General features: G+C 36.3%; 1 protein-coding gene across 3 annotated transcripts in view; it reads right to left on the bottom strand.

The window, feature by feature from the left end:
• Positions 1-705: 705 nt before the first annotated feature.
• Positions 706-18507, bottom strand: part of kiaa1328 (KIAA1328 ortholog) — a 427478-nt gene continuing 409676 nt past the window's right edge. For all 3 annotated transcript variants that reach the window (XM_051930087.1, XM_051930086.1, XM_051930088.1), the window contains one exon: positions 706-932. In XM_051930087.1, coding sequence (XP_051786047.1) covers positions 734-932 — 199 coding nt within the window. In that variant the 3' untranslated portion in view covers positions 706-733. The remainder of the gene's footprint in view (positions 933-18507) is intronic.

Below are 18507 nucleotides of genomic sequence, written 5' to 3'. Positions count from 1 at the left end.
TTACTGTACGATTCTCAGAAACGGTTGAGTTTGGTAGAAAATAGCAAGTCTACATTTGACTCAGAATAAACACCCATAATGATTATAGCCTAAAAGCATTTCATGTCGCTATTTCTAATTTCATTAGTCTGCTAAGAACAAAAAAAAACAGTCCTTACAACAGAACAAATAAAAATTAAGGAACATTGTAAAATATTATTACATAAAATTTTTATTAATACAGAATCATAATATTAAAATCCATGATCTATTACTATTAAGAAAATTATATCAAATGTTGAGGCTTTAATATAAAAGATATACTGATGGAGAGCTCTACTACATTTCAAGCTTTTGTGAAACTGAAGTGCATTCATCTTTATTCTACATTGAATTGAATGGCTTTCAAGCTCATATGAACATTGATGCTTTTGAGGAGCTGGTCAACAAATGGACAGTCCCCAGACTACCGGTTTAATAAAGCTGATTACATTCCAAAAAAACTAAGTACTGAAGGAAACAAAAATTGTTCATTAGAAAATACATATATCTTGGTCCAATCTCTAAACAGTCAGATTGGAAGAATCTTTCTGTACTTACAGCTATGATTTAAAGAGTCCTTGAGGTTACATAATAAGCACCTGAAAAAGGATGTCACTCTTTCAATGAACTAAATGATGGTTACTGAAGATTAGATAACATTGCTTTATGTTATTTATTATGATATACTGTTGGGGAAATCACAAGCTACCCATCAGCAAATAAAGAAGATATCTTCCAAGATTTGGCTCTCCTGAAAATCTGTCTCATCTTCCTCTTCATGAAGGAATCTTGGAGCTGAGCAGGTACGCCCAGAGCCTTCCATGGGTTGTTGTGCAGCTACAGTCCTTCTTTGGACAGATTTGGAAATAGGACTCAATGAGTTTAATAACTCAATAAGTGATGTGTCACAACTAGAAGAGAAAAGAAGAGCAATATTATATCAAGGTCAACCAGATTATGAAAATACACTTGCCAATAGCCACATGAATCATATCTAAAACAAGCAGATGTGATCACAAGACAGAGAACACTGAAAACCACAAGTGATGAATGTAAAAACTCATTGTATGACCTGAAGCCAAATCCCTTACAGTATGTCTGTCAATTACAATACTGCATGTGTGTAAACATATACAGGTGGTGTCCACCTAATAAAATGCATCTTAATGTTTTAGTAGTATCTGAGAGGTACTATCTGTTGTTCATTTTATTTCAATGTATGACAACCATGTATTCGCAATATCAAGTATATCAAATAGTAAAGGCTCTCTCAAAAATATATATTCTAAGACATGCAGATACCTGATGCACTTTAATACAAAACATACAACAGTTAAAATCACTTTCTTCTAAAATTGAAGCATTATGTTATGATGAAATCAATACATATCAACTATACCAATCTGGCTTCAGGCGTTATCATAGTGTTGAAACGGCACTCCTGAAAGTGTTCAACAACATCTCTATTATTACGGACTCAGGTGATGCGGCAGTCCTTCTCCTCCTTGACCTAACTGCTGCCTTTGACACTATTGACCATGAGATATTGCTGATGCGGCTTGAACACCTTGTTGGGCTTAAAGGGGCTGCTCTTAACTTGTTCAGGTCATATTTAACTGGTAGACACTTTTCAGTGACTTTAAATTCCTCTTTTTCATCTACTGCTCCTCTTAAATATGGTGTTCCTCAGGGATCCATTTTGGGTCCTATCTTATTCTTTATATACCTTCACCCTATTGGAGCGATTTTTAGGAAATTTAACATTTCTTTTCACTGCCATGCTGATGATACTCAGGTTTATATTCCTGTCTGCAACTCTGCAACAAATCAACTCAACTCATGCTTTTATTTTTTCTCGCATCGATTACTGCAACTCACTGTATTCTGGGATTAACAAATCTCTGATATACAGGTTACAGTTCATCCAAAATGCTGTCGCTCGCTTTCTGGTTGGGCCAAGAAAGTATGACTCTGTTTCTCCTATTTTAGCTTCCTTACACTGGCTGCCTGTCAGTTTTCAATTTGATTTTAAAATCTTGCTGCTAGTTTTTAAATCTTTACATGGACTTGCTCCTGCCTATTTATCTGAATTGTGTGTTTTACACCAGCCATCCAGAGTGCTAAGATCTTCTGGTCAGTTGTCTCTGGTTGTCCCTCACACCAAGTGTAAAACCAAGGGGGACAGGGCTTTTACAGCTGCTGCCCCTCGCCTGTGGAACTCTTTACCTCATTACATAAAGGAGTCGTCTACAATTGAACTGTTCAAAACAAGATTAAAAACTCATTTCTATTCACTTGCATTCCGTAACCTTCAGTAATACTGAAGGTCTCCTCTTTGTGATTATATAACATTACTTCTGTTTATTATATATCTTATTTTATGTTCATATATTTTATTTCTATTTATGTTTTTTTATGTTGTTTTGTTTTTCTTTTATTCTATTATTGTAAAGCACTTTGGCCCACAGCATTACTATGTTGTTTTAAATGTGCTCTATAGATAAATTTTCAACCTTTTTCATATAATATTTTTTGGGGTTCAACTGAAGGACTTGCAATGGAGTGCACTCCTTTGTCTTTGACACACGATATTTTTCCCCCCTCCCTCTAAGTTCACTTTGGGATGTAGGGTCATTGCTGTGTTCTCTACAGCTTCCCAGGAAAAGTATGATACAAACTGGCATCATGCTAATGTGACATATAAATGTCTTATGTAAGAGATTAGGTACAGAGGTTCCCTTCTTGAAGTATGTCTGGGTTCAGTCATGGAAGAGGTGGTTAGACCTAGTGATTCTCCAAAATTTTATTCCAGAGTGCCCAGCTCCAAAGAGAGACAGACAGACAGATATGTGAACACCTACAGTAGTTTATAGTGACGGTGTAGCTTCATCAGAGTTCACTTCCAGATGCTGGTCTCAGTCTGCCATATGTAAGTAAGTGTCAGCCTGTGGTCAGAAAGCTTAAAATACATGTTCCTATGGTATCCTTTGTTCTGGTAAAGAATACCTTAAAAAACTTGAACCAGTCAAATCATTTGTCCAGAAACTTTTATAGTCATAATGCAAAATTCCACTTGTGTATCTTTCTTATCAGTTCTATGTGTCTTAGTAGGGAAACCCTTATTGAAGCAAAACTGAGATATTTAACACATACACAGTAGTGTTTTCTATGAGTGAGTTAAAAGGCAGAATAGCATTCATTACCATAAAATACAGCCAGAGAGAGTTTCATCTTATGACACAAAGATGATAAAGATTTACTGTCTTTTGCTTTTCTTTCAACATTGATGCAAAATTCGGGATGCTGCAATGAGATAAAAAATATAACTCAGTCCAATGACATGTGTAAACTGTGTAACTCAAACCACTAACCTGAATGTTTGGGTGTTATAGACCTATAGTGTGCACAGGTATCTGACTTTAAGTCATCTATGCTATGGATCTATAACACAGTAAAGCAGGTTGCTCTACTTTAGAGCTTCATATTTAAAAGTTACTCAGACATACCTAATACAGCTGAAAGCTTTATGCAGATAATAATTTGCCATTTATATGTGAAGTCCAAAATGTATTTGGGCTTATATATGAAATGCCAAATGTCCAAAAATGTTATGAAAACACTGCACCACTGCAAGGCATAATCTGGTAATATTCCTTCAAATTTAAGGTTTTTAGAAAGTGCTTAACTCAATCTGATAAGCTGTGCAAATCTTCAAAAATATACACTGCTAGTCCATCCCCATGTGCAAATGTGAAAGAAACAACACTCTTGTCAATACATAGAGCAGCCTGAGCTGAGTCCAAATCAAGGTATTTTTCAGTCAGTCATTTGAGTTATGATGTAAAACAAAAGTAGTTTTTAATTAAGACTATAGAAATATTTTAAAAGTGTTATTTTGATACAGTTTAACAGGTCTGACTAAGCAACTGTCCACAGCAGTTTGGCAGTGTATACTTAAAAGTGAATGAATATTATAGGAAATTGTTCTCTTCCTTTTAAAGACGATCTTGAGCAACCATATGAGTGTTAAAAATTATGAAAATAATTAAGGTGAATGGCACCTGTTCTTGTTCTCACAAAGAATATTTTAAAGATTCAGCCTGCTACCATGATATCTTGATTTGACATTATTCAAATGTGCAAAATGATTAGTAAATTATGAGCTTTGTCAAGTTGAATATCCTTTTTGTGTTAGAATTTTCTTATTTTCTGTAATATGTGTTACATCACTTTACATTGCCTGAAATGATATCTAATGTAATAACATTTAGGGAAGAAGAAGTGCCAGTATGATGTCACAATGAGCTGACTAAATCAAACATATAACCATGAATGAGTTGATACATTTTCATTCTGTTTTAAAAAAAAAAAAAAGTGGATCAAAAATTAGAATAGGTCATGTGTTTTTAGTTCTTATCAAAGTGAAGGTTAAGATCATCACTGAAACGGATAACCTCATATTTAGTATAATGTCAAGAAACAAAAACCTGTGCTTCATTTACATCTCTAAATGAGCAAGCAACAACCTTTTCCATCTCATTTGTTTCTTTGTCTCAACTGTCCTTATTGCATTTCTTCAGAAAAGAGAGAATGCAAATATCACCTTTCTATTTAGCTTTAGTTTATTACTAAAATTGTATTATTCTGTTTTTTTTTTAAAGAATGTGACGCAGTTGAGTATCTGTAAGTCTAGCAGGTGAGAATCCTGAAACCACAAAGATAGGCAAGGAAAATAAAGTGGGAGTCTTACCATAATTTCAGATTACTGGTGCTGTCAAAATAAAAAGAGGGTGGTTAACTAGTTGATTGATTGATCAACATCAATCGATTAATTTCTCTTTCCTACAATACTACTAAATTTACAGGACAGTGGGTTTGTAAACCGTGAGGGTGCTAATGTATATACAGCACTATATTTAAAGGCAGTGAAATATAATAATGTTAAACATGCAAATATTTTACTAGCAAACAACAAATGTTTTTAAATGGATGAAAAGAAACATTTAATGTAGTACTATAACCATAGTTAGGATTTTGAGGATAACTTAAACAAAAAGGGTAGTATAATTATTAAAACAGCAACAGTAACTAAAAAAAATGAATTCATGTTTTAATTTTCTTTTAAATTAAAATATGTTAAAACGACCAATGACATTTTGTTTGGTTGGGAACTCCAAAAAAACAACACCATACTAAATTATGGTGATTCTAGAACACGAACCATTAATAAATAGAGCAAAACGTGTATTATTACTGTGGTATTTAGTGCATAAAATAGATCCTGCCACTAACTTTGAAGGAAAGCCTTGAAAAAGAAATAAAGTTAAATAGCTAAGATTGAGAGAGAGAGAGAGAGAGAGAGAGAGAGAGAGATGTGTGCGTTTATATGGTCAGAAATGAATGTACCAATGGCCTTGAGGGTTTTGGAGCCTAGAATGTATTTTTGTCCTAGTTGTTAACAATGTTAAGTGTACAATACAGATCTACAATGTATCTTTAAAATGACTGAACAGTATAAATAAAGTTTCTACTCGTGTTTTCAGTTCTTAGAGTATTAAAATAAAAACCTTGATCCAAACTGGAGTTTTAGCCATTTCATTATGGAATGAGTACTCCTAATTTATTGCGGTTCTACAGTTTGGCATCACAAACAGAACACCTAGCATCTCACCTGAGGGAGCCAAACACTCTGATGACCTACTGTACATATCTCAGACTTGATTTTATTTAATTTCAAATTTCTCTATAATTGCAACACAACTGCACTACAACCTTAGTTAACTATTAGTCTAACTGTGCTTAAACCATTTATTTTTAAAAACAATTACTCTATAAGTATCACACATGCTCCTTCCAGTTAAGGTGTTCATTACATCCCTCAGACAGCACTGCATTAAGAACCGTCACTCATCAATAGCTCATATAACCACATGGACAAAGGATTATTTTGCAAACTTTTGTCAAGCACTACAATATGAAGTTACATTCACAAATGCCACCTAAACGTTTACTATGCAAAAAAGAAGCCTTATGGTAGCCATGAACAGAAGCAGTGTTGACTTCTGTGGGCATCTGGGATAATAATAATACTAATAGTATTACTACTAATAATAATACATTTTATTTATATAGCTCTTTTCCCATGCTCAAGACGCTTCACAGAGTCTCATAAAGAAACAACAGGTATATGTAACATTGGATACAGATGTTTCCTGAATAGAATCAGATGGATACAGGATATACAAAGGCATTAAATAGAATAAAAGACAATAAACCAGAGTAAATTCAATACTAAAAGAAAACATAGCAAATAACATCATTTATGATATAACACACACACAAATTATACTGAACATCTGAATAGAGGAAGACAGAAAGAGTAGGCAGAATTTCAGGTTAAGTTAAAAGCCTTCATGAACAGATGATTTTTAAGCTGTATTTTAAAAGAATCAGTGGAGTCAGCTGATCTCATTAATTTAGGGATGTCATTCCAAAGTCTGGGTGCTATAGAGCTAAAGGCCTGGTCTCCCATAGAGTGCACGTTAGTATAAGGCACAACAAGATTGCCAGAATCTGAGGACCTTAGTGGGCGAACAGGAGCAAAGTGATGGAGAAGGTCACTGTTGTAGTCCGGTGCCAGGTCTTTTGAAATTTTGCAAGTTAATTATGTAAGACACAGGGAGCCAGTGGAGGTGTAGCAGGATGAGTGTTATGTACTCGCTGTTGCAGGTCCGTACAGCAGAGTTTTGAATCAACTGAAGCTGTGATAAAATATTAGAGGGGACACTTGCCAGTAGGGAGTTACAATAATCAATGTGGGATATAATAAAAGCATGGACAATTTCTCAGCATCAGAAAATGAAAGGAATCAGCGAACACAAGATATGTTACAGAGGTTAAACTAGGAAATTTTCTAAATGTGGTTTATGTGGATGGAATAAGAAAGGGATGAATCAAAAATGACACCGAAATTCTTTCCATTAGAAGAAGGTCTGATGAGATCACTGTCAAGAGTGATTGAGAAGGAGCTCATTTTCTTAATACTAGAATCCCTGAAACCTACGAAAAGACTAGTAATCCCGGCCCACCTTAAATTCCTTCGCACCTCTCCATTAGCGTCTTTTGTTTTGTAAATGTGTCGATGAGCACAAGCAGCAAGCAGCCTTCTATCCCACCCACCCCGATGGAGCTCTTCTTGGGCAAAACGTTCTCCCAGCTCAAGCCAAGGCTTCTTATCTGCGTGTGAGATGCCTGGAATTATATAAGGTAAATAATACAGTATAATCATTATTTGGAATACATGCATTTCATGTGTGTTCTGTGTCTACAAAGATCTGGGTAAGTGTAGGATGAAAGGAAATGCAACGCAAGAAATGTTGGACACACACCTAAAGCAGAAACTTTTTGCATGTTGTACTAATAATGACGTGAAGTGTATAATGTGTGAAGACTTTAGTCCAAATATGAAATAAACACATGCGCTTTTATTCAAGCATATAACCAAAGTAAAAAAATTAAAAAAAAAAAAACATTCAATTTGTATGTTGCTGTCAATGAGCTAAAATCCCAAGCTCAAATGTCAATCGACAGAAAGCTAATATGTATTCTTGGATGGTGCCGAGGTAAGAACTGCTGCCTTACAACCAAAAGGTTGCCGGTTTGAGTCTTGGCGCTTCACATTTTGAGTAGTGAGTTGCTATTATTATTATCACTATAATATAATAAAAACATATATTTGATTTGAGTCTGTAACACTCCGTGTAAATTTTGGCTACTTGTAAAAGTTAGCGCTTTCTTTTTTATTATTAATTTTTATTCTCTCAGTGATGGTCATGTGGTACAACGAACTTGCCTCTGCCTCTCTGTGTTAATGCCATTTATCTACATTCTTTTCACAAGAGCAGCAATGACCACAATTGGTACTACGGTTGATGCCTGCTCAGAACTATTTGTTGTACCAGCAATCAAAGATACAATGTCCTGTGACCATTATCAGACTGGACAAAGGCAGGACCGTAACAAAAGACAGCTTCTTTACAGCGTTTTCAATGGCTAATAGACTGCTGCGCCACCGCAAAACTCTGCTTGGCACCATAAAGTAAAATGGGACTTCCACCTGCAGCTATAGTCACTTTAGTACGTAAGCAATTTGCCATGATAGTGTTTAGATCTGACGGTGTATGTGGCCAAAAAAAGAAGTCTGACTGTATTCTCGTAGTACCACTGCTCATGTACTAAAGTGTCAGCATGGCACTGCCAGGTCTAAACACTAGCGTGGAGAGTCGGTAGCATACTGAAGAATCTATAGCTCTTACGCCTGGTGTAGTGGCATTGTTCTTATATGTGAGTGGATGTTTCTTGCGGGGAGGGCTTCTGTTCTCTTTCTCCGATCTGAGTTCACCTCTGTTATAGCTCGTCTTTATTTGAAAAAGGCAGTGTCAGATCGGGGCATGTGTGAATGCGACTGAGAGAATAAAACGGAATTAAAAAGAAAATGCTAACCTTTACAAGTACCATACATTTACACCGGCTGTTACAGACTCAAATGAAATATATGTTTTTTATTGTATAATAGTAACAATAAGAGCAGCTCACTACTCAAAACGTTTACTTTGGTACACATGAAGACTCACAACCTGCAACCTTTTGAATAGGAGTCAGCAGTTTTTACCGCTGTACTACCAAAGAAGTCAAGACAACAAGCCACACTAAACTGATTTTTTTTTTCTTCGGTTATAGTCTTGAATAAAAGCGCACTTATTCTGTTATACTTGTACCTTTTGTGAAAGTGCTTATTTGATATTTGGACTTCAGTCTTAAAACATTATACACTACATGTCAAAATTTTGTCGTTAGTACTAAAACATGGAAAAAGTTTGTCTTTTAGGCATGTGTTCAACATTTCCTTTCATCCTACACTTACGTAGATCTTTGTAGACATGGAACACACATGAAATGTATCTGTTCCAAATAACGATATATTTTTTAGCCTATATAACTCTAGGTACTGCCTCACTCCCGGATACACAAGGCTTGAGTTGGGAGAGGTTTTTGCTGTTTCTGCGGCAGTGGGAGGATGGTATAGCAGGCTGCTTGGGCTTATCGACAAATTTACAAGATAAAAGACGCTGAATGGAGAGGTGCGAGCAGATTTAAGGTGTGCCGGAATTACGAGTTTTATCGTAAGCTTTGGTAATTCTAGTGTTAATTTCACTGAGGCAAGTTGCGAGCTAAGAAAGCCCTGATGAAGTATCACTTTTAACATTGAAATAGAGTTGATTATCATCTGCTTAAAAATGATAACCCAGGCCATAGCTACAAATGATATGGCCAAGGGGAAGTATATAGATACAGAAGAGCAGAGGGCCGAGGACAGAGCCCTTAGGAACCACTTGTGTGACTGGCGCTGAGATGGATCTGCTGTTGCCAAGACAACAACAAACTCTTGCCTGTCAGTCAGGCAGGAATTAAACCACTGGGGGGCAGTGCCAGAGATACCCAGCATGTTCTCCATTCTGTACAGTAGAATGTAATGTCTGACAGTATCAAATGCTGCAATAAGATCTAACAAAATTAATATGCTGGTTTGTCCAGAGTCTGCTGCTGTAAGCAGCTACAACATGCTCAAGAACTTTTGACAGAAAAGGTAAGTGAAAAATAGGCCGAAAATTGTTAAGATTGTCAGCATCAAGACCAGACTTTTTTTTTTAACAGTGGGGTTACAGAAACAATTTTAATAGTGGCTAGCAGAAAGTCAGTGTCAAGTGATGTATTAATTATTGTCGTAACAGTTGGGATTATGGCATGAATGCAGGATTTAAGAAGTGTGGTGGGGATGGGGTCCAGTACACAGGTAGTTGGCCTCATTTTACAAAGTGGGTCATTAACAAATGCAGAGGTGACTGGTGAAGATTTAAAAAAAGAGCTAGATGGAGTAGGAACTCAGGGAAATATATAAATGGATGATGGATTTGTGTTAGTTGAATTATTTAGATATTTAATTTTATTGCAGAAATAGTGGAGGAATTTTTCACAGACTTCGGTAGACGAGGTAATTGGGCCAGATGCAGGTTAAAATAGCTTATTAACTACAGAGAATAAAGCCCTTGGGTTATTATTTCTACTTTCTATTATTCTGCCATAATGTGTGTTATTGGCTGCAGTTAGGGAATCCCTGTAAGCTCTTTGGTGGGCAGAGAAAGCCTGGAAATGCATAGTAAGGCCAGGCTTACTTGATATTCTCTCAAGGCATTGGCCAACTGCTTTCATAGATGGTAACTCTGAATTGTAACCTGAAGCTGAACGCTTAAAGGAAACCTTCTTATGCTTTAAAGGAGCTGTTTTATCTAGTGCTGAAAGAAGGGCTATGTTATAGCGATCAACAAGACTATCTAGCATTGATGGAATAGGTGAAGAGAGAAAAAGATCAAAAATGGAACTAGAAAGGATAGAAGGACAGAAATTTTTAAGGTTTCTGAAAGAAATTTGACATTTACAGGTAAGATGAGGGAGAGGTAATGAGACAGTGAAAAGTACTGCTTTATGATCAGAGAGTCCTAAATCACTGCTATAAGTGTTGCTGACAGATAAGCCAGATGTGTAGATCAAGTCCAATATAAGACCAGAGTGAGTAGGAAAATCAACATGTTGCATCAAGTCAAAACAGTCCAGTAAGGATAGGAATTCAATTCTCAGCTTACATGTAGTAATGTTAATATGGATGTTGAAATCGCCAAGAAGAATGACTCTCTACGAAAGGAAACTTAAGTGGGTTAATAATTCAGTCAGATTAGATAAAAAAAAGATGCATGTTATTTGGAGGGTGATATTGAACAATGATTAAGATAGGACCTGATTTTGTTATTAGCTTAAGAGCCAGACTCTTGAAAGACAATGAGCAGTCAATTGGGATTCTTTTGATGTTTAGTTCAGTTCTAACAATTATTTCGACTCCTATTCCTTGTCTTGAGCTGAGAGGCTCTGTGAAGTAAATGTATCCAGATGGTGTCGCCACCATGAGAGATGTAAAAATGTTTGTTTTTTGCCAGATTTCTGTTAGGCAAAGCATGTCAAGGTTGGAGTCTGTAATGAATTCTGATACCACCAGCGCTTTACCATTAAGAGATCTTGAGTGAAATAATAATAATAGCTACACACAGTGAAAACATGTACTGTGGTGAGAGGAATCAGTATTCCAGATCTGGTTTGAAAGAAATGAACACTGTGTGCTCTGGCCCAAACATGAAAAAGAACATCCAGACTGTAATCAGCAACAAGTCCAAAATTCTGTCATGGTATGGGGTTGTGTCAGTGCCCTTAGGAAAAGTAATTTATATGTCTGTGATGGCAGCATTAATGCAGGAAATGACTGAGATTTTACAGCAACATATGCTGCTTTTAAGACGACATAATTTCCAGGGACATCCATGCATTTTTCAACAAGACAATGCAAAACCACATTTTGCACACATTACAAATGTACGGGTGCAGAAGAAGAGGGTACAGGTACTGTGTAATATCAGATAGAATAGGTAAACTGTTATCTTAGCTGTATTTCGATCTTATGAAGTATATTAAAATGAGGTAATTAAACACATAAAGGCATGCTTTACTGTCATATTCTTATGATCCTGCACAGCTGTTAATATTCATCCTTTATCTTATTTTACTCAAAACTCATCTGTTCAGGAAGGCTTTTAGCTCTACTTGACTTTACTACCCTTCTCTCAGTTTACCTTTATGTCAAGATGCTCATGTAACCTGTGTGTGTGCTAGACCATCAATTATGTTGTCTGTTAGGCTTTTTTTCTCTGAATTTACTGTCTTAATCTACTTTATTTATTTATCTGGTTTGTACAATGCTATATACTGTATACCCTGTCGTTCTATCTTAAAGTCTGTGAAGTGCCTTGAGCATGGAAAAGGCACTATATAAATAAAATGTATTATTATTATTATTATACTAAACAGGAGAAGAATACAATGTGAAAGATGATGCCATTTAATATTTAAAAGTATGTCATGAAGTAAGAAATTTCACTTTCAAAGGTGGTATTACAGTGAGAAAAATTGATAAAACTTTTTTTCCATTGCCAGTTTATTTAACAAAAACATAAAGCATGAGATAAAAAGGTTTACGCTCCAATATTATGGTGAGGAAAACATTTATATGAGTTACATCTCTTTTTTCATTATTATTTATCATCCTTTCCTCTAAAGTTATATAGAAATAAACCATTAACAAAACTCTAATAAGAATTCTGTTTAATTTTTCAAGATTCAGAGGTTTCCATGAAGGAATGTTGCCATATCTTACTGCATATCATGATTATCTACTGCTTTAAAATGATACATTATACAGTACATTGTAATGCATTTTTAAATGCTCAAAAGGGTACTGTACGTGTCAAAATCAGAATGCACATTTATTCAGTGTAATCATTTTCCAGCACTGTTTCATATCCTATATTTGTAACTTGATGATGAATCACATTATAAAATGTTTCTAGGTATCAGACTGCCCTGCCTCCCATTTATTCCCTGACAGCAAACCCATAAAGGCATTTCACATAGCGTGTTTAGAGATTTTTTTTAAAACTCACAACTGAATTGCTAAGCAATTTCTGCTTTGAAATTCTATTAGGCTCTATAATAGGGGTCACAAACTCTTGTCATCATGGGACAAAGTCACTTCTAGCTTCAATTTCACTTGAGCTTAGAGCTAATTAGATGTAACTGAAGTCGATAACTGGGCACAGCTTACAGTTCTATGGAACCAATGCATACTGTAATTTAGAATTAATATACCCTACATTTACTGATGTGAGAATCTACATAATACTACTCAGAAGATTTTGGTACAGGTGCACTCCACATAACTGATAAAGCATATTCAATTAAATTCAATCTGATTCATATTAATTGCACTTTCACTTATAGATACACCATGCTGCACAATTCTACTTATAAGCTTAGCATATTATACAAACAGAACAAATCTAGGACGAAAAAAGAAGTTCAACATAAACACAAAACATATATACATATATTCTATGTGTGCAGTATATAACTTATTCTTGGAAAGGATAAGAAAGCATTTTGATTAAAATAGGTCAAAGTTGACTACTAATGTTTTTTTATATATTTTTTCAGGATTGTGTGCAATCTCTATGGTTAAAACCAACTAGAATATGAACGTAAACCATATTGCTAAGAATGACAGTACATCATGGTGACCACAAAACACAATAATGTGCATGCATGGAGAACATGCAAATCTTACGTACCAGAATATACACATGGGGCTCAACCTCTACCAAATGAAAATAATTTCTTCTAAAGCATGAATGATACATTCATCCACCTTGGGTCTCTGGTTCTGAGAAGCACGTGAAACTGTGTTATATAAAAATCCATATGTACACTGCTGTGCTTTATGTTTTAATTACCAATACTTAACTTTCAAGATTAAATAAATATGTGAAAGTTGTATTTAACTTAAATGCCCACTAGTGAGGGAAAGAAAAGAATCTTGATCATTTTATAACAGTTATGAAAACTGAACTTTAATAACCTTTACTGTTAGTTGCAGTGTGATGTGGGTAGTGGCACTTGCATCACAGTGGTAAAGGGAAGAAACAAAAAACTTGAGCCCCTGTAAGTTAATCTGTCATATTCATTTGTTCTCCCAACCGCCTGTCAATATCTGTTAGGAGTTTTTCATTCTGTGTTTGAGGCACCCATGAGCCGCTGTTGAAATGTGAACATTTGCATTTTTATTTGTTGATTTATTTAACGGACAGCATCTCAAACAGCAATCCATCACTGAGTGACATGCCGAATATGAATAATGTATTTTACACCGCCGGTTACAATCACTAATAAGTAAGGGGCGGAAGAAACAGCAATGGAATGTTAATGCCTTGCCTATGTAATATTTATCGAAGACTCACCAAGCTTTATTGCTTTTTCAAGGTTCAATAGCTGTGGCCGTCAAACATTAATATCACTTAGGTCCAATTTCAACCAAATATCTTACATATGTTCTAAATAAATCCTTGAGTTTATAAGGAGGGTGGACTTTTAGTGAACTGTCCTGTAAAAATATGCTGCCAACAACTTCTAAGAGGGAGCTTCAGCCTTTATCCATATTACATACAGTGGTGTGAAAAACTATTTGCCCCCTTCCTGATTTCTTATTCTTTTGCATGTTTGTCACACAAAATGTTTCTGATCATCAAACACATTTAACCATTAGTCAAATATAACACAAGTAAACACAAAATGCAGTTTGTAAATGGTGGTTTTTATTATTTAGGGAGAAAAAAATATCCAAACCTACATGGCCCTGTGTGAAAAAGTAATTGCCCCCTGAACCTAATAACTGGTTGGGCCACCCTTAGCAGCAATAACTGCAATCAAGCGTTAGCGATAACTTGCAATGAGTCTTTTACAGCGCTCTGGAGGAATTTTGGCCCACTCATCTTTGCAAAATTGTTGTAATTCAGCTTTATTTGAGGGTTTTCTAGCATGAACCGCCTTTTTAAGGTCATGCCATAGCATCTCAATTGGATTCAGGTCAGGACTTTGACTAGGCCACTCCAAAGTCTTCATTTTGTTTTTCTTCAGCCATTCAGAGGTGGATTTTCTGGTGTGTTTTGGGTCATTGTCCTGTTGCAGCACCCAAGATCACTTCAAATTGAGTTGACGAACAGATGGCCGGACATTCTCCTTCAGGATTTTTTGGTAGACAGTAGAATTCATGGTTCCATCTATCACAGCAAGCCTTCCAGGTCCTGAAGCAGCAAAACAACCCCAGACCATCACACTACCACCACCATATTTTACTGTTGGTATGATGTTCTTTTTCTGAAATGCTGTGTTCCTTTTACGCCAGATGTAACGGGACATTTGCCTTCCAAAAAGTTCAACTTTTGTCTCATCAGTCCACAAGGTATTTTCCCAAAAGTCTTGGCAATCATTGAGATGTTTCTTAGCAAAATTGAGACGAGCCCTAATGTTCTTTTTGCTTAACAGTGGTTTGCGTCTTGGAAATCTGCCATGCAGGCCGTTTTTGCCCAGTCTCTTTCTTATGGTGGAGTCGTGAACACTGACCTTAATTGAGGCAAGTGAGGCCTGCAGTTCTTTAGACGTTGTCCTGGGGTCTTTTGTGACCTCTCGGATGAGTCGTCTCTGCGCTCTTGGAGTAATTTTGGTCGGCCGGCCACTCCTGGGAAGGTTCACCACTGTTCCATGTTTTTGCCATTTGTGGATAATGGTTCTCACTGTGGTTCGCTGGAGTCCCAAAGCTTTAGAAATGGCTTTATAACCTTTACCAGACTGATAGATCTCAATTACTTCTGTTCTCATTTGTTCCTGAATTTCTTTGGATCTTGGCATGATGTCTAGCTTTTGAGGTGCTTTTGGTCTACTTCTCTGTGTCAGGCAGCTCCTATTTAAGTGATTTCTTGATTGAAACAGGTGTGGCAGTAATCAGGCCTGGGGGTGGCTACGGAAATTGAACTCAGGTGTGATACACCACAGCTAGGTTATTTTTTAACAAGGGGGCAATTACTTTTTCACACAGGGCCATGTAGGTTTGGATTTTTTTTCTCCCTAAATAATAAAAACCATCATTTAAAAACTGCATTTTGTGTTTACTTGTGTTATATTTGACTAATGGTTAAATGTGTTTGATGATCAGAAACATTTTGTGTGACAAACATGCAAAAGAATAAGAAATCAGGAAGGGGGCAAATAGTTTTTCACACCACTGTGTATATATATATGAGAGAGAGAGAGAGAGAGAGAGAGAGAGATTTAATTGAATAAATTAAACTGTGGGGTATATTTCACAGTACAAATAAAAAAAAATCTCTCTTTAAAATTCACATAGAAACTTTGCATGGCCTGATAATTCCCAGACAGAATCCAGCATGTTTTACAATCACAGTCAAATAATGTCCTGGTGGAAAAAGTAGAATGGTAACAAGCAACACTGTAAAGGAAGTTTTTAATATAGCTTTTTACATTGGACGTAGGTTTACTTTAATATGTCTAACTAATTTTACAGAAGACAATACAGTATATGAGAAAGTATGGTCTGAATGTGGAACTATTTAAAAAGACTGCGTAAATGTATAAATACTTTCATGGCTATGAATGCACACACTTTCTATTGCCTGAAGTCTGCTACAGCCAAATTTTAAATGCTTGATTTTTGTTAACGCTGTATATGCGGACAAGTAAGCCCTTGGCTTACTTTTTCCTGTTGTAAACTGTCCTTTCTTGTGTTACTTATCATAACTCTGAAATAGTTTATTGTCTCAGATGGCATGTCAGAACCTGTTGTAATCCACTTTTGCAGGATAATAAACACATATTGCTGTGAAACAGCCTTTCACAAATGATGACGCTACTAATAAAAAAGCAGAATGTGCGCCTTATTATTTTTCTTATACTGTATTCCAGAAAATTATTTTAAATTTACATGTTTTAAATCTGTCTCTTTTTACTATAAAGTGAAATATTAAAAAACTGGGTTTCAAAGTTTTATAATCACTAGTGCAGAATGTAGTTATGGGAAAAAAAATCTACAGTAAGTATAGTTTCATAAATGCTTGGAAAACATATTTCTGAGATGGAAAATCAAATCACGTATGTGAATAAAAAAAACAAGGAATTTTAAAAGCAAGTGATTAACAATAGAGTTGTACTTAACACAGAATAAAATAATGACAGCTCCTTCTTGTTAGTTATATAAAACAAAAATGGGCACACAAACAGTAATTAGTTAAACATGTAAGAAATAAAAACTTTCGACAGTTCGGTCAAAGATCAGTTTTCAAAGGGACAGAAAAACATAAAAAACATTTAAAAATTATACATCACTTTTAGCAACATTAAGAGTTTTCCTGTTAAAATGAATTTAAGTATATAAAGTTCCACGGACATCAGCACAATCCTCAACAGAGTAGTATTGTTTCTAAAAGCCCATATTGTTTCACAATTAACATTTAAATTACACAAATACTTATTGGCAAGACTCCTAACGAAGAAAGACATTTAAAGTGCTGAAAAGACAAAAAATGGGAAGTCACTCTTCTTTCAGTTTCATTTTAGTATATACAGTGCATCCGGAAAGTATTCACAGCACATCACTTTTTCCACATTTTGTTATGTTATAGCCTTATTCCAAAATGGATTAAATTCATTTTTTCCCTCAGAATTCTACACACAACACCCTATAATGACAACGTGAAAAAAGTTTACTTGAGATTTTTGCAGATTTATTAAAAATAAAAAAATTGAGAAAGCTCATGTACATTAGTATTCACAGCCTTTGCCATTAAGCTCAAAATTGAGCTCGGTTGCATCCTGTTTCCCCCGATCATCCTTGAGATATTTCTGCAGCTTAATTGGAGTCCAACTGTGGTAAATTCAGTTGATTGGACATGATTTGGAAAGGCACACACCTGTCTATATAAGGTCCCACAGTTGACAGTTCATGTCAGAGCACAAACCAAGCATGAATTCAAAGGAATTGTCTGTAGACCTCCGAGACAGGATTGTCTCGAGGCACAAATCTGGGGAAGGTTACAGAAAAATTTCTGCTACTTTGAAGGTCCCAATGAGCACAGTGGCCTCCATCATCCGTAAGTGGAAGAAGTTCGAAACCACCAGGACTCTTCCTAGAGCTGGCCGGCCATCTAAACTGAGCGATCGGGGGAGAAGGGCCTTAGTCAGGGAGGTGACCAAGAACCCGATGGTCACTCTGTCAGAGCTCCAGAGGTCCTCTGTGGAGAGAGAACCTTCCAGAAGGACAATCATCTCTGCAGCAATGCACCAATTAGGCCTGTATGGTAGAGTGGCCAGACAGAAGCCACTCCTTAGTAAAAGGCACATGGCAGCCCGCCTGGAGTTTGCCAAAAGGACCTGAAGGACTCTCAGACCATGAGAAAGAAAATTCTCTGGTCTAATGAGACAAAGATTGAATTCTTCGGTGTGAATGCCAGGCGTCACGTTTGGAGGAAACCAGGCACCGCTCATCACCAGGCCAATACCATCCCTACAGTGAAGCATGGTGGTGGCAGCATCATGCTGTGGGGATGTTTTTCAGCGGCAGGGACTGGGAGACTAGTCAGGATAAAGGGAAAGATGACTACAGCAATGTACAGAGATATCCTGGATGAAAACCTGCTCTACAGCGCTCTTGACCTCAGACTGGGGCGATGGTTCATCCTTCAGCAGGACAACGACCTTAAGCACACAGCCAAGATATCAAAGGAGTGGCTTCAGGACAACTCTGTGAATGTCCTTGAGTGGCCCAGCCAGAGCCCAGACTTGAATCCGATTGAACATCTCTGGAGAGATCTTAAAATGGCTGTGCACCGACGCTTCCCATCCAACCTGATGGAGCTTGAGAGGTGCTGCAAAGAGGAATGGGCGAAACTGGCCAAGGATAGGTGTGCCAAGCTTGTGGCATCA

This window comes from Erpetoichthys calabaricus, chromosome 7 (assembly GCF_900747795.2).
Source record: "Erpetoichthys calabaricus chromosome 7, fErpCal1.3, whole genome shotgun sequence".
Taxonomy (NCBI): Eukaryota; Metazoa; Chordata; class Cladistia; order Polypteriformes; family Polypteridae; genus Erpetoichthys; species Erpetoichthys calabaricus.
This window is presented reverse-complemented; position numbering and strand designations above follow the sequence as displayed.